A 17,776-nucleotide genomic window follows, 5' to 3' on the forward strand; every position below is an offset into this window, starting at 1 on the left:
GATGTAGGATTAGTCTGATGACTATATAGGATTTTCTGACTTACAGTTTTTTGTTTGGGAAAGAAAGTAAGTTAAGCAGTGTCTGTTAGTAAAGACTTTTTTTGCAAAGAAAAAGTAATTTATATAAATAAAATAGATGTTTCTGCTAAATTATGAAGAAATGGGAAAATAAGGATAGTTCCATAATTTGATGCTTTTATTTGCAAGGTAATTAGAGACTGCCTGGGTTGAACTCTTACATGGAATTTCCTGAGGATTCAGTAGGCAGTCAAAATTGCTGAAAGTATGGTATACAAATCTAATGTTTGATTTTTTGTTTTGTTTTGTTTTCTTCCCCGCCCCCTTGCGGAACTTGAACTGGGGGCCTAGGCATTGTCTTTGAGCTCTTCAACTCAAGGCTACTGCCATACCCCTTGAGCCACAGCACCACTTCCAGTTTTCTGGTGGTTAATTGAAGAGTCTCACGGACTTTAGTGCCCGGGCTGGCTTTGAACCTTGATGCTCAGATCTCAGCCTCCTCAGTAGCTAGGATGACAGGTGTGAGTTACCATGCCTGGCTGTTTCATATTTTGAACCCAGTCCTGGGGCTTGAACTCAGAGCTGAAGTACTACCCTTGGACTTTCCAAGGCTAGAGCTCTAGCACTTGAGCCACAGCACCACTTACGGAGTTTTCTATGTATGTGGTCCAAGGAATTGAACCCGGGTCTTTGTGCATGCCAGACAAGCACTCTACCACTAGACCAAACTCCTGGCTCCTCCTTGAGCAGTTTTGTTCAAGGCGAGTGCTGTCCCTTGAGCCACAGCACCACTTCTGGCTTTTTCTGTGTATGTGGTACCAAGGAATCGAACCTAGGGCATTGAGCATGCTAGGCCAGCACTCTACCACTAGGCCAGCCCTGTTTCATGTTTTTTGTTGTTGTTTTTTTTTTCCCAGTCCTGGGTCTTGAGCTTAGGATCTAAACACTGTCCTTGGGCTTTCTCAGGGTAGAGCTCTACCACCCGAGCCACAGCACCACTTCTGGCTTTTTTCTGTTTATGTGGTACTGAGGAATCAAACCTGGGTCTTCGTGCATGCTAGGCAAACACTCTACCGCTAGGCCAAACTCTTGGCCCCCTGTTTCATGTTTTTTTATTATTTGCTAAGGGATACATTACTTGCTTTAAAAAATGTTTGCCTCATGATTTAAAGTTTAGTAAATAAAAGTAATTTTAAATGTTATTCATATACTTAATTTTTTTACCCTTGGTTATTAGTTTCAATTTGGCTTGTGTATGTTTCAGATTTTTCTGAAGAATTTCTGTAATGCTCATTGTGGGTAACATGTTTAATGGTCTTGTTGTAGGTATATGATGTACTAGTCTTTTTCTTCATCAACAGGTAATTTGGGCTTATTTTCTTCAAGTAGGAATCATTGCATTGTTAGTCTAAACGATTTAGTGGATTTTAGATACTAAAAATAGACATTGCTTACTGTTTAAGTGTATTAATAGGCTTTGGTTTTGCAGCACAATTGAGTCATAGTATTAAGAAGTCTGAATAAATTATATACTTTTCAAGGTTTTTTTTTTTTGTTTTTTTTTGGTGCTGGTCCTAGAGCTTAAATTCATGGCCTCATTGCTATCCCTTAACTATTTTGCTCTGCCACTTGAGCCACAGCCCTGCTCTGGCTTTTTGGTGTTACTTGTAGATTCTCATGTACTTACCTCTCTGGCTTGCTTCAAACCATGATCCTCAGATCTCAGCTAGGATTATGGGCTTGAGCCACCAGCACCCACCCTGAATAGCCACATGTTACTGCTTTTTGATATTTTCCTAGTTCTTCGGCTTTTTTTCTCTTGCTTCCTTTCTTTAGTATTGGAGTTTGAACTCAAGGCTGTTTGCTAGGTTGGCACTCCACCACTTTAGCCAAGCCTACTGGCCTGTTTTTTTTCTCCCCTCTGGTTTTTTATTTTTAATTTTTTGCCAGTTGTGGGGCTTGAACTCAGGGCCTGAGCACTGTCCTTGGACTTTTCTCAAGGCTAGAGCTCTACCACTTGTGCTACAGCACCACTTCCAGCTTTTTTTATGTATGTGGTACTGAGGAATCAAACCTGGGTCTTCGTGCATGCTAGGCAGGCACTCTACCATATGCCAAACTCCCCGTCCCTCTGGTTGTTTTTGAGATACAGTCTCTTGGGCTCCCCTGCCCAGGTTGGCTTTGAATTCTGGTCCTTCTTAGCTGTATTGCATAGCTAGGTTCACAGGTGTGAGTCACCAGCACATCTGCCTGGCTCGATCTCTTAAATTAGATGTCTGCAATATTGAGTAACTATATTGTTTTTGTGCTCTGTTACAGGTAGCAGCAATGCCTTGTTCTGTCTTAACTAAGAGAGAGGGAAGAATCCTTTGTTTTGTTATTTGATTTTAGTCTAGGAACTGTTTGTCTATGCTTGAATCTGAATTTGAGCCAAAAACAATGAATTAATTTTAATTGAAAAACCTATTTTAGATGGTTTGGTTTATGCAATATGTTTGCTTGGCTAATATAAAGACACCTCTATCTTTGAAACAAAGTGGAAAAAAATCTAACTATAAAGATTATCCTAGGGTGTGTGGGGGGGGAGGGAAATGGGTACCAAGACATGTGAAAGGGTATCAATGTACGTGAATTAATGCACCTTCTATCTGGCAAATATCATGTAACCCTTTTACTGATTACAATAAAAAAATGGAAAAAAAGGAAAGATTATCCTAATTATATAGCCACATTAATGCCAGTTGTGCTGTTTTATAGTGTATATGTATATATGTGTATATATATACACATATGTAAAATTAGCCTTGCTAATTTAAACAGTTTTGACATGTATAATGAGAAAAAATTAAAAATCATTTTACATAACCATTTAAAATACTTTAAAATTGTGGTACTAGAAATCGATTGTTTTTATCTTTGGAGCACAGTAAATTTTTGTGCCTTCATATATTTAGGTTACCATCTAGAATTTTTTTTTTTTTTTTTTTTGCCTGTTCTGGGGACTGAACTCAGGACCTGAGCACTGTCCTTGGGCTTTATCAAGGCTAGAGCCCTACCACTTGAGCCACATCACTACTTCTGGCTTTTTCTATATATGTGGTACCTCGGAATCAAGCCTTGGTTTTCGTGTATGTTAGGCAAGTAAGCACTCTGCCATTAGGCCAGAATCCCACCTCACCATCTAGAATTTCATATGAACGAAGTCACATGTTTCTCACATCTTGTTAAACGTGTTTCTGAAATTCAGATAATTTCATCTATCAGTTTATTCCACTAATGAACATACCTTATTAATACATTTTCCTGATATTAGATATTTAGGGTCTTTGTAATATTTTCTGTTACTGTGATATTACTCATCTTTCTTCTTCTTTTTCTTTTTTTGGGAGAGGTCGGGGTTATTTCATGGAACTTGAACTCTGAACCTAGGTGCTGTCTCTTGAGTTCTTCAGCTCAAGGCTAACACTGCTCTACTACTTTGAGCTGCAGCATTACTTCTGGTTTTCTGGTGGTTAATTGGAGATAAGAGTCCCATGGACAGTGGTGGCTGTCCCGGCTTTAAACTGTGATCTTCAGATCTCAGCCTTCTGAGTAGCTAGGATTACAGGTGTGAGCCCCTTGTGCTCAACTTACTCATTTTTTATGGTTATATTTTTGGTGGAATCACTGGGGCAAGGAATCTGTTTGATTTTATGAGAAATTACTAGAAAGTTTTTCAAAGTGATTTTATTTTTTGACCCTCCCACCCCAACCCCCAGTGTAGAAGAGTCCTCATTGTTCTTGTTATTGATGTCACTCCTCAGTCCTAAGGAATAGTCATTGTGGTAAATACATAGTTGTCTGTATATTTTGGATATCAAATCTATTAACTAATAATATGCTGTATTAATACTTACTGTAAGTCTGGGTATTATGTTTTCATTTTCTCAAATTCATTTGCTCCTGAGTAAATTTTAATGAAAATAGAGTAATTTCATTACCTAAAAATTTTTCCCTATCCCAAAAATACAAAATTTCATCCTGATTTATTCTGCAAATTATATTTTTACCTAACTTTAGTTAAGGATGAGATCTGCTTCAGCTGGTAAGTACATAGAGTATGAGATATAATGTTTCTATACACTTATGTAATGGTTTCACTACTACTTGTTAATGTAGACTCTCTTATTTGATTGGCTTTGTGCTTATGGACCCTTTATGTTTCAATCTCTCTAGTTTTTGTTTGTGTACCTTTGATTCATATTTATGCCTGTATTACAGTATCCTGGCATCTGGAGTATAAATACACTAATACTGCTCTATTATTTTGGCTATTCTTGGTCCTTTGATTTTTCTATATAAATTATAGGATGTATATGTTAATTTCTACTACTCTCTGGCTGAGGTTTTGAAGTAGATAGCATCTTTTGATAAAATGAGGGAGATTACCAATCTCAATGATGTCTGTTAATAAAGGGCCATTTAAATTCTTTACAATCTTAAACTTTTTTATTATTTCTTAGCCTTATTGACTTGTACTGTCGTAATTTAGGACAATAGAAACATTGCGGGCAGAAGATTTTGATAGTAGAGAAAGATGTTCAATAATTGATCATTAAGTATGCTATCTAGAAGTTGTGTATTCAGATTGGGTGAAGTTTTATTTTTCCTCTGTCATTTGCTTCAAGTTTTCTAAAAATCAGAAATGGGTGATTTTGTTGATATATTCCTTTTCTCTATCCTTTATCTTACTATTGTGGGTTAAATTCACTTCTTAAGAACTATGACAATAACTATTTCCTTGTCACTGGTTTTTCCATTAATATTCCTCTTTTGTCATGTGATCCAGTTCCAGGTGTCCTGTGGTGTGGGCGTCTCAGTGTTTTCCTTGTGTTTCATGGCCTTAGCACTCTTAAGAAGTGCTAGCCAGGTACCTGGTAGAATATCTTGCAGTCCTGGTCTTTCTCATGAAGAGACTGAGTGAGGGCTCATAGGGAGTAAGTACTGCAGAGCTGACGTGCCGTAGAATGCCTATATGACATCACTGGTGGTGGGTACATCTTCATCCTTTGGGCAAGGTTGTGTCTGCTACTGCATCCTTTCTCTTTAAAATTTTCTTTTTACTTTCTTTCCTCTATCCTACTTGGAAACAGTTCTGGGCTACCCTTAAAAATAATGGGAAGATGGGGAATGTAAGATTCAGTTGTTAGGGCAGGAGATGGAGGGTCATCTTCATTGGTTTGGAGTCCTTTCCTGGATAAGCCCTGACACTTACAGGTGCCAGAAACTCATACCTATAATCACACCTAGCTACTGAGGAGGCCAAGATATGGATGGTTATGGTCTAAATGTTCACTGGTCTATCTCTCAACCAGTACAACAACAGGGATAGCAGCTTAAGTGGTTGAATGCCAGCCTAGCAAGTGTGAGGCCCCTAGTTCAAACCCCAGTATCTCCAAAAAGGGGGAAAAAAGAAGTTTTGAATGTTAAATCAAGCTTGTGTTTATATGACTCCTAATTGGTTGTGATGTATTACTTATTTTATATTTTGCTAAATTTCATGTTCTAACAATTTTATTCAAAACTATGTTGAACACTAAATGCCTATTTTTATAATGAAAAAAATACAATAACAGTAACTGACACCAAAAAAAGACATATTTCTGATAGCTACTATTTTTCTGTTTTGGGTAGATTACAATTTTGTCACAGAACCAAGAGTGTATCATATTATGCAAAGGCTCAAAATAGGCCATCTTTCAGAATTCAAGCCCCATGAACCCCTACCCCACCAAAAAAAGGAAAACACTTATTGGGTGTGGTGGCACAGGCCTGTAATCCTAGCTACTCAGAAGGCTCGACCTGAGGATCACAGTTCAAAGCCAGCCTGGGCACTAAATAATGTGAGACTTTTATCTCCAATTAACCACTAGAAAACAGGAAGTGGTGCTGTGGCTCAAGGGGTAGGTTAATAGCCTTGAACTGAAAAGCACAGGAATAATGCGTAGGCCCAGGGGTAGGGAGATAGCCTTGAGCTGAAGAGCTCAGGGGCACCACCCAGTCCCAGAGTTCAAGCCCCAAGAACTCCACCCCCTAAAAACAAAAACAAGGAAATCACTTCAGTGTTTTTCTTTGATGTATTTATAATTGCCAGCAATACCACCCTTACACTCTAAGGCCATTTTTAAGTAAAATAAAAGTTGCTTCAATACAAACGCTATGATACAATGCTGGTCAATATGATAAGTGATAAGTGAGATAGGTACTAAGTGACTGACAGATGGGTACCTTATACAGTGTGGATACAGTGGACAAGTGAACGATTCATGTTCTAGAAGGATGGAACAGAGTTTGCCACACATCTCAGAAAGGCATGCAATCTAAGAAAGAAACTGCTGCTTTCTCAAATCTTCCAAATTCAGTATTTTTAGATCACAGTTGAGCACAGATAACTGAAACCCTGGAAGGCAAAACTGTGGAGTGGAGATACTACTGCGAAAGGCAGACAAGAACAAGAAGAGTAGACAGAATTGGAAAGGCCTTTAGGAAGGAAGATGATTCTCTTTGTTTCTCTGTGCTCCATTCCTGACTGTGGATGTTGCCTAACCTAAAGGCAGATATGGGCATATAGAAGTAAAGGCTAAATGCCTCTTTTAAAATTTCTTTTATTGTCTGGGTGGTGTATAGAGGGGTAACAGTTACATTTGTAAAAGGCTAAGTGCTTCTGTATTCCTGAAATAAAGGATTAATGTGTCAAAACTTTAAAAAAAGGCCATCTTTTTAAACAAAAAAGTGGTGATTTACAAAAGACTATGAAGAAAGATGTAAATAGTTGATACGAACCTAGTATGATTTGTTAAATATCAGCCACATCTGGTAACACTTTTGAAGTGCTCTTGTATAAAATAACATGTGAAGAAAAGAACTTATCAATGTTTTTAAAATGTAGGTTTGTTTATAGACAGTCTGATTAGTAACCATAAAAAATTTTTTTTGGGGGGCTGGGAGTTTGGCCTAGTGGTAGAGTGCTTGCCTAGCATGCACGAAGACCCAGGTTTGATTCCTCGGTACCACATACATAGAAAAAAGCCAGAAATGGTGCTGAGGCTCAAGTGGTAGAGCTCTAGCCTTGAGAAAGTCCAAGTCCAGTGCTCAGGCCTTGAGCTCAAGCCAAGGACTGGCCAAAAAAAAAAAAATTTTTTTTTCTTGGGCTGGGCCAGGAGTTTGGCCTAGTGGTAGAGTGCTTGCACAGAGACCCGGTTTGATTTCCTCAGTACCACATACATATAAAAAAGCCAGAAGTGGTGCTGTAGCACAAGTGGTAAAGCACTAGTATTGAGAAAAACCTAAGGACAGTGCCCATGCCCTGAGTTTCAGGACTGACTGGTAAAAAAATAAAAAAACAAAAGTAAAATGTTACTGAGACATAAATGGATACATCTCAAGACTTTGCACTCAATAAGCAACCTGAAACTCAGAAAATACTTTTGAGTAAGAACAGCTTCCCCCCTTTTTTTATTAATTTTTTTTTGCTTCAGCAGAACTAATTAGAAAACTTACAGCCAATCTTCCTGCTCAATATGTAGCAATTCAGATATGAGGGAGACATAAGGTGGAGATATTTTTCTCTTTTTGTGCTGGACCTAGGGCTTGAACTTGGGGCCTGATTGCTGAATCTGGGCTTTTGTGCTCAAGACTAGTGTTCTACCACTTGAGCCCCAGTTGTATTTCCGTGTTTTTGGTGGACTTAACTGCCTGGCTTTGCACTGGAATCCTTGGATCTCAGCTTCCTAGTCGCTAGGATTACTGGCATTATCACTGGCACCTAGCTCAGAATTTTTCCTTTGATGTTTGGAACTTATGATGCAGCATTCTAGAGCAAGATGCTCAGGACCTGCTGTGCCCAGAACATGGATGGAAGAGAATGCTCTCTTTGTGATTTCACACACAGATGAACATTTAATACACATTAACAGAAGCGAGTGCTTGGTAATTCATGTCCTAGTCTTTTAGTGCTTCCATAAGTAGACCATATCTTCAGTTTTCTAGCTTTTCTAACCTTCACACTGTAATATCAATAATGTGTATGTTCAAGATCAATGAAAAAAACTCAAACTCCTTTTTTCTTAGTTATCTATTCTACCTTTCTTGGTCCCAAGTTTTATCTTCTCAGCACTCTCTGCAATTTGTCATTGGGTATTTTGATTGCTTCTGTGTTTATGACCTGTTTGGGAGTTGGAGCTGGGAAAGGTGTCCTGTGGGGAGGGTGTGAGTCCCTGGGATGCCTGCAAGGACAATGCTTCTGTGGCTGCCAGGAATCCTCCTGGAGCTACACTTGTGATAACTGTATGTGGGTGGCACCAGTGAGCTTCTTATGGATTGCTTATTATTTTATTATCTAGGAACTGTTGTGATTAAAAAAAACAATTCCTCTTCTGGGATTTGACCTGTGACTGCTCAGCAGTCTCCATAGCAGCTGCCTCCATCCTCATGATGTTAGTTTGCTACTCTAGGCCATGTGGGGAGTATGGATGAAATTGGGTGCATCTTTCAGTGGACCCTGAGAAAATATAAAGTGTCTTTCATGTGTGACAAAAGCAGTCAGTCCCTCAGATTCTGCCCTCTTCAGGGGCCTGGGCTAAGGCTTCCCCCTGAATTCACCAGCAATTCCTCTTGCCTCATCTATTTGAGGCAGGTGGTAGTTGTGTTTGAGATTGTTATCTAAGGATACAGTCACTGATATAGAAGTTCTGCAGGGTGCAGACCCTCTCATGCCTAGAGACTGTTTTATCTCATCCTGCAAATGAAATCCAAATGCCTTGGCTCAACAGAAACCGCCTGCCCCCATGGTACCAAAGCTGACAAGGCATTTCCCCACAAATTTGGGCTTCTCTTGAGGCTACCCCTCAAGACTGCCCCCAGTCTTGTACTTACAGAGTCTGGCAAGCACATGTTTTGTTGCTACACAGTGAAGATGTGGCAAATGATGGGAGCCTTTTTTTTTTACAGCTATGTAGGGATATTGAAGAGTCAACATCCCTCTTGACAGGAATCTTGATCTTGCCAGCAGCATAGTGTTCATGTTGTAGCTACTGTTGGTCTGCAAGATCACTTTTAGGACCACATGTTCCTTGATGAGATTATGGCTTGATATGTCCTGGCACCCCACAGCCTCTTTAGCACCTTCTTGTCGGTTTCCTGAGTAGACTTGCACAAGGCCACAGTCTTCATGGTGTAGTCTGGCTCAAGTGCCACTGTAGAGCTGAGGTGCCAAGGGCCATGCAGTCTCTAGGGGACATGTCTCTTTACAAATTCTGTCTAGTCCCTGCTGTTTGAGTCGTTGGTAAAGTCTTGGAGCTGCAGTCACAATTAGTTGAATTTCCAAGATGACTGTAATAGTATCTTCGCTTTGATGGTGGTGATCTTTTTTCTCTGTGACCTTACTATTCTGTGTCATCCATGATCCTGGGCATTGGCTTCCCAAGGGAACTTGTGCGAAATGGAGAATCTTAGGTTCCACCCTGGGACTGGGCAAGTCAACATCTGCTTTGAACAGGTTCCAGTGACTGGTACACAGTGATCTGAGACAGCACTGTCTGTCTGTAGTATGTGGTAGTAGCATTCTCCATGTAGAATGGCTCAGGACAGTGCCACCAACAGTGGCTCAACAGTGACTTCAGCAGCCACCACATACACTCCTAATTTCACAGACCCAGGAACAGAAATCAGTATTTCCCAACAAGATTGTGAAGATGCTGGTGCTTCAGCATTCCTCAGCGGATTGAACCTCAGAGCAGAATGGTGACACTGTACTACAATGAAATTGTATAGGCTACAGCAAAATTGATGTTTTTCTCTTTTTGAGCATTTGAGTTCCTGAGGATCTGTTTCAGGTTGTTGTGTTTGTCCTAGAGACTTCACTTGTGGTTTATCTTTTTACATTGACAGTATTGAGGAAAGGAAGAATACAGAATGATTGTATCATGGGATTCTTTTAATTTACAATTTTAATTTTTTAGTCATTTTCTTACAAATTTCTGTTAAAAGTAAGAGATATTTGGGATTATGAATCACCAGGTTAGAGAGGCAAATTCTGTTTTCATTAAATTCATGAAGTAGTTAAGGATTAGGGGCATGGCTCAAGTTGTAGAACTCTAGCCTCTCAAGTGCAAAGCTCTGAGTTCAAACCCCAATTCAACAAAAGAAGAGGAAGGGGTGGTGGAAGAGGCGGGGGCGGGGGGAGGAAGAGGAAGAACAAGAACAAGAAGACTACGACAACTATGAAGACAAGACAAAAATCTGAAAAGTGGTTAAAGAGTCACATTCTGTACTTATCTTCCATCTGAGATTAACTTGGAGGGAAGTTCACAGGCTCCTCATGCTTGGCAGCCATAATTGTCTGTAAAGAAACTAGGTTAGAGTGAGGTTAGAGGAAATTTTTAATGGCAAATACTGATGTAGTGAAACTTGGTTTTAGGGTGAAGAAGTAACTACATAGGTAGCCGTAGGTTAACTCTAGAACTAAGTCTGCTGAAAAAGGAAGGAGGTGGTTGCCAAAGGGAGATCTTGAAGGGTAGAGCAATGGCAGAGCAGCACAGCTAGTTTGGACTACTGTCTTGACTTTGCAGATCAGAGTAAGGGCCAAGAATCACACTGTAGCCAAGGTGCCTGCTGAAGGAATATGCTACTGAACATGAGCTAGCCTGTGGCATTAACTTCTATGGAAATTCTGTTTGGTTTAAGATATATTGAACTTGATTTGCTGTGGTCTGGATTAGGACTCAGATCCTATAGGAATAGTTGGAATTGATGTCTAAGAAGTGAAAGTAATAGGAAAGTACAGAACAGTGTATGTTGACATGACGGTGGATTCTCCAACATTAATTTTTAATACTGAGTTTTCTTAGAGTTAGTCTAGTATTTCATATGATCTGTGTTCTTTCCTTTTCTTTTTTTGGCTACTCCTGGGGACTGAACTCAGGGCCTGAGCACTTGTCCTTGGGATTTCTCAAGGCTAGTGCCCTACCACTTGAGCCATAGCACCACTTCCAGCTTTTTCTATGTATGTGGTACCAAGGAATCAAGCTTGGGTCTTTTGTGCTGGCTAGGCAAGCACTCTATCACTAGGCCAAACTCCTTGCCCTGTATGATCTTATACTAGGACATTTTGAAGTGTCTTTCCATCTTAAAGCTTAAAAACTATTTGAGCATATTTTATATTAAATTTGGGTGAAGATAACTTATTCTTTCTCCTTGTTTGCTTTGTATCTGCCATTTAGGGAGGTATGGAAACTCTGGAACTGCAAAAGGACATAAAAGAAGAATCAGATGAAGAAGATGATGATGATGAAGAATCTGGTCGATTACGTTTTAAGACAGAAAGAAAAGAAGGAACAATTATTAGACTCTCAGATGTAACTAGAGAGAGGAGGAACATTCCAGAAACTTTGGGTAATGTTTTTTCCTGTCTTCCATCCCATTTGAGACTTTCTAATAGTAACTTGGGTCTAAGCCTTATTTAACTGTGGCTTTAAAGCCATGCATTTAAGAAGAAAAGTGAGCCCAGCTGAGCTCTCCCCTCAGCAGTTGTGAGGTCTAAGAGTACTGTGATAGTAGTCATACTTTAGGAGATCAATTAAAACTTTGACCCGTTGGTCCCGATAAACTTTTTAAATTTTTTCTTACAAAACTTTATTCTTAAAAACTTTGTACGATATAACAATTTCTAGGGGGATCTTTCTCCTCTGCAGCCCTCTGGCTGTATGGCCTGATTTTCCAAAACCCTCCCTCCCTCCCTTTCTCCCTCCCCCCTCCCCCCCCCCCCCCCCCCCCCGTCTCTTTTATACTCTGTTGACCTGTACTGTCTTGCTGCAGCTACTTCTGTCACCCAAGTAGTACCAGGGTCCTTATTTTGAAATGTTCAACTTGCCCTATGTTTATAATTTCTATTTCATTCCTTCACGTCTTTCTTATTGAGACCTTTGCTTTGTTTCCTGTTCAGAACCTCCCTCCCTTCCTGTCTCCTTCCCTTGTTAACCCTCTACCTTTTTGTTAGCTCAGAGGCTTGAACTCAGTGCCTCAGATTCTTGTTGTACCATTTGAACCATGCCTCCAGGGTGGCTTTATTCTAGTTAATTGGAAATGTAGTCTGTCAGACTTTTCTGCCTGGAGTGGTATTGAACCTTATTCTTCCAGGTCTTTGCTTCCTGTGTGTAGCCAGCATTATAGGTATGAGCCAGTGACACATAGCATGTACTTTTTTATTTAAAGCAATTGCATCAGATCTTTTTTTATATTCAGAGTAGCTGACAGCTTTATGTTATACTGCTTTTTTTTTTTTTTTTTTTTTTTTTTTTTTGGGTTGGTCATGTGGCTTGAACTCTGGGCCTGGGTATACTGCTTTTTTAAATTTTAGGGAAGAGGCTTTAAATGCATTTGGGTAGTGTGTAGTTCTTTTTCCAGGTAATATGGCAAGTATCTTTTTTTGCCTAGACTCAAGTATAGGCAAAACACTAAAAGTTTAGAATAAACTTAGTGTTTGGAAATACACATTTCCCAGTAACCACAAGCTAGGATTAATGGACAGAAATATTTTCCATCAATGAGAAAGTCTGGCTGGGTGGTGGTGCCTCATACCTTAATCCTAGTTGCTTAGGAGGCTGAGATCTAAGGATCTGGGTTCAAAGCCAGACATGACAGGTAAATCTGAGACTTTTATCTCCAATTAACCACCAGAAAACCTGAAGTGGCACAGTTATTCAGAATTGTAGAGCATTAGCCTTGGGCGAAATAGTTCAAAGACAGCACCCAGGCCCCGAGTTCAAAGCTCAAGCTTAACAGAACAGTCACTACCTCCCCAGATAGACTACCTCACACTGAATATGCGGCACAGAAATTGGTAACTAGAAAGCTGCACAACTATCTTCTAGTGATAGAAGTAAAGTCTCAGGATTTATACTTAGATAATGTCATTTATTTGACTTTATAAACTGTTTACTTTCATACTGAGATTAAAATGCCTTGCTATCAGAATACTATATTGTGATTGTTTTTGTTTGTTTCTGGTGGTATTGTGATGTGATTCAGGGCCTCTGACTGGCTAAACTGGCATAGTAGCTCTGAGTCAATGAAAGAAACAACCAGTCCCATTTGTTTCATAGGTTATTTTCAAGGTGCTGGTGTGTGTACCTGAGCCTGAATGGACCAATTCTGGGCTTCCTATTCACAGGCTAGTTCTACCATATCCAGCTTCCCTTCAGTGGAGATAAAAGTCTTGAGGACTTTTCTACCCTGACTGGCCTAGCATCTGATCCTTACAGTCTCAGCCTCCCCTGTTGTTTGGGATGACAGGACTGTGTCACTGCTCCAGGCTATGGATTGAGAGGGGGCTCTTGTGAGCTTTCTGCACAAGCTGACCTCAAGCCACCATTCTTTCATTTTCACTTAACAAGTAGTTATTATTACCAGGGAGCCTGGAAACATGTATTTTCAAATAATATCCTTTAATATTTTCATTAAAAATAGAAACATTTTTTTCTTTTTTGGTGGGTCAGTAGCAGTGGTTAATGTTGAGAACATTCTATTTTTAAAATGAATCAAATAAGGATCTGATCCTTAAGAAGTTTCCATGTGAACTGAGTTATTTTCAAAATCTAGAAGGGAAATCTTTTATGCAGATATGCTCTAGATTGGTAAAACACAAATTCATATATGTGACAGTTAGGACCATTAAGGATAGTCAGATAGTATAAGAAGTACTGCATTTGGTGTTCATTTGAAATAGGAGGGGAAAAAAAAGATGGGGGGAGGGAAATGGGGACAAAAACATGAGAAGGGTTTCAATGTGTGAGAAGTAATGCACCTTCTATCTGGCGAATATAACTGTAACCCCTCTATACATTAAAATAAAATAAAAAAACAAAACAGAAAAGTACTGCATTTGGAAGTTTCATCCACATTTAGAAGTGGAAAGGTTAGTTTTTTCCTTAAACAGATTTCTGGGAATTCAACTCAAGAGAAAAAAAGATTTGAATGACTATTTTCTCAGTTTTCCCAAGGACAGTACATGACCTTAGATTATGCAAAAGATGCTTTATGTGTAAGTGGTAGTTCTGTCATGGAACCCAGTTGAGCAGGTGGCAAGAACATGTATATGTTCGGAATGTATTATTTTCAATGAAAATGTCAGTAGCAGTCTCTGCAGATGGGATGTCACTGGCCAGTCTCCCTGCTGTATGAGCCCTGAAGTTCAGAGCTGTCAGTTCTGTTTCTTAGGAAGTCCACTTCAGATGGTCTTTGAAAGCAGGATGAGCGAGAAGGGCAAGGCTATTTCCATTACTTTTTTGCTTATCATCTGCAAGTAGATGTTCAGATTCTCTGTTAATGCTAAGATGCACATGTATTAGGTTGAATTGGTTTTTATTGCTTTATTCAAAATAACTTGCTTTCAACACCTATTCAGTGTCCGTTCGAAGTAATCCTTAGTTTAACTTTAGGCAGACCATGTGGAAAAAGATTTTTACCTAGCACCAGATTGGTAATCCAGCAATTAATTTTTTTTTTATTCTTTGATTTCTTGTGATTACAAGATTTAAAATTTTGTTTGGTTCAGCTAACCGTGTTTCTTATAGAAAAAAATCACATGTTGTGACTTGCTGGGTTTTTTATTTTTTTTTTCCCAGACAGAGAATTCCATTAAATCATTCATTGATTTCCAACAACTGCATTGTCTGCATGCAGTATAAAATTGTTATGTTGTGCTATATTTTACTTGGAATCTGGACATAGTTGAGAAAACATTTAAAGGGAAATTAACATTTCAGTTGAAGTTACAAATGTAATTTCCATCCTGTCATATTTTGGTGACCTTTTATGACAGCTTGTCTCAATTGGAGGAAAGCATTTTTACTTGCTGATTAAAGGTGTCATTTGAAACCATTTTATTACTGAGGACAGTGAAATTAATCTTGACATTCAGAACCACTAGAAAAATAATTGCTGATTCACTGCATAAAATGTGTGTGTGAACCAATCATGTAGTCAAGATTAGAATAAAATCAGATTAAATTTTCTTTCACATAGGCTCACAGTTCATTTGAGGGGAAGGGGAATACCATAGAACAATTTCAAGAAAATGAGGCATAGCTTAGAATGTTCAGTTTAGAAATGGTGACAGAGTGCAAGGTAGGAGGTAGACTCCTTAAAATTTATCCTTCACTTGAGAAGGCATGGCATAGCTTTCAGTACAATTGAGTGACATCTTCAGAAAGTACACATTTAATGCAGTATCCATTGAGTGTAGAATAGTGTGCTGTTGGAGGTGCCTGTATTTTTTGTGTGTTTGAGTGTGGGCAAAGACATGAACCGCTGCTCAGTGCTCCACAGCTCTTGCATTAGTAAGCTTTTCCTTGTGTGATTTTGCATGAATTTAAATGAATATTTTTACAGAATGAAATTTTTATATGATTATAAAATTTTGAGACAAAATAATATTAAGTGAGCTTTTTGTTCTTTAGGAAATTAATTATTTGACTTCAGTGGGATCACTGATCACTTTATTTTAAGGCAGAATGATCAGGCACTTTATGTCTGTAGATGTATATGTAGATGTATATGTATATGTATATCTGAGGACAGAGCTATGACCAGTGTTATCAGCCTGGAGAAGTGAGTCTAGAGGCACAGCTGCCTATGGCAGTCATTAACTCTAACATTGGCTGCTATTTAGTTTCAGTAAGCATATTGTTGTGGTCTTGTGTGAAAATGCTCTAGAATTGATGGGTGATACTTATGTCTTGTTGCACAGGAAAGATTTTGCTCAATAGATGCCATCAGTGAGTGTAAATGGCGAGGATGGTGTCACAGTTGTGGCTGAAGTACCTGCTTCTTCCCAGGCTCATTGTTACATATTAGTTTCCTGCACTCAAGAATCTAGTATAGGCTACTTGAAGCTATCTAATACATATGTATTTTTTTTTTTCAAATAGAGCTTTCAGCAGAAGCCAAAGCTGCCTTACTTGAATTTGAAGAAAGAGAGAGACAGCATAAACAAGGACGCTATGGTTCCCGGCGAGGAGGAAGGCGAGGTGGCTCTCTAATGGGTCGTGGAATGGGAGACCAGAGGAGAGACAGCAATGAGAGGGGAAGGATGAAAGATCACAGGCCTGCCCTGCTTCCTACACAGCCTCCTGTCCTGGTAACCTGTTCTTTCCAATAACTGAAAATTCCATTTATGGACAGCATATTCCAGAAATTCACCCCTTCTTAGTCTGACATTCAAGAGGAGCAGTGGAGGTAGTGCCCGTCTGTAGTGGAGTTTCATAGCATTCTTAGAAGTAAAGGCCTTCAATGATCCAGTAGTCACAGATAAACTACACCCTATAACTACTTTTAAGGGAAGAGCAGCCAACTCCCCCCACCATCAGCATGACCCTGAGCACTGGTCTCCTCTCCCGCTGCTAGACAGAGTCTCTTTTTGGGTATACTGTCTTCTAAAAGTGTCCCTTTCTCTTCTTCCTTTTTCCCTTTCTCCTTCCCTCTATTCCATATAGGGTAGTGTTATAAAATGTGTACAATATATAGAGATTATATCAAAGTAGTTACTATAGCTCCATTACCCTATATTCTTACTGTTTTCTCCCCTCCAAAAAATGAATGAGTTTATTATTTTTTGCCAGTCCAGGGACTTGAATTCGGGACCTGGGTACTGTCCTTGAGCTTTCGCAAAGCTAGCACTCTACTGCTTGAGCCACGGCACCATGTCTGGATTTTTCTGTGTTTGTGGTACCTAGGAATCAAACCCAAGGTTTCATACATACTAGGCCACACCCCTGGCTCCTGTTTTTTTGTGTGTGTGAGAACATTTAAAATCTCTTTTGAAATTCCTCTTGTTATTTTTAGGGTTTACTTTCTTCTTTCCTCTGAGTAGATTTCTTTCCATCATCTGCCATCTCTGTATGAGTCTCATCTGCACCCAACCTCTTTCCCTGTCTGGTTTCTCTAGAGGTACATTTTCAGTTGTTCTTGTAATTCTGCACCTGGCTGTTGTATATGGCCTAAACCACATTCATTTAAAACCACACAGCAGGGTGTAATGTATGTGTCTATAGTCCTAGTGCTCTAAAGGCTAAAATAGGAAAATCACAAGTTCATAGCCAACCTGGATTACATAGTGTTTGAAGTTAGCCTTGGCAATATAATAGGACCCAAAAGGAAAGGGGGGGGGGGAATGCTAGATATAGTGGCACACACATATTAAGTCCAGCCTCTCAGAACATGTTGGGAGAATGGAAGTTCAAGAAACAAATGAAAGCAAGAGGACTGTCATAGAGTGTTTGCTGGAAGCTTGACGTTTAATACGAAGTACTGGATTCACTCACCCAAAAAACAAAACCCACTTAGGATCTTGGTTTTATACTACTATGCTCTTAAATTATGTGGTTGACACCATGGGTGTCCCTGTGTCAACTGGGGCGTATTCTTGGTGGGGACAGAACAAAAATGAAAAAGATAAGCCAGTTCCCCGCAGTCATGTGTACATTATAGGGTGAGGAGTAAGAGAAAAGCACAGATCCTGGGAGTGGGTAGAATGTGAATTTAAGCTGGCTCTGGAGTCTTTGGAAAATGTTTCCCAGAGGCAGGATAGGCTAGCCAATGCAATGCTGCTACATGTGGTGTAGTCTCAGTTCTACTCATTGTTCCTCTTGGACTGTGGTCCATTCATTCACTTTTTACTGTGGCTGGGGTTCTTTGATGTTAGCATACTCCATCTCACACGGTT

At 39.4% G+C, this 17,776-nt stretch overlaps 1 protein-coding gene across 5 annotated transcripts in view; it reads left to right on the forward strand.

The window, feature by feature from the left end:
* The window catches only part of Rbm33 (RNA binding motif protein 33), an 87,236-nt gene that overhangs the window by 25,318 nt on the left and 44,142 nt on the right, over positions 1-17,776 (forward strand). For all 5 annotated transcript variants that reach the window (XM_090333602.1, XM_090333603.1, XM_090333604.1 and 2 more), the window contains 2 exons: positions 11,277-11,448; positions 15,984-16,192. In XM_090333602.1, the coding sequence (XP_090189728.1) occupies positions 11,277-11,448; positions 15,984-16,192 (381 nt within the window). The remainder of the gene's footprint in view (positions 1-11,276; positions 11,449-15,983; positions 16,193-17,776) is intronic.

This window comes from Megascapheus bottae, chromosome 5, assembly GCF_031878675.1.
Source record: "Megascapheus bottae isolate mThoBot1 chromosome 5, mThoBot2.hap1, whole genome shotgun sequence".
NCBI classification, from domain to species: domain Eukaryota; kingdom Metazoa; phylum Chordata; class Mammalia; order Rodentia; family Geomyidae; genus Megascapheus; species Megascapheus bottae.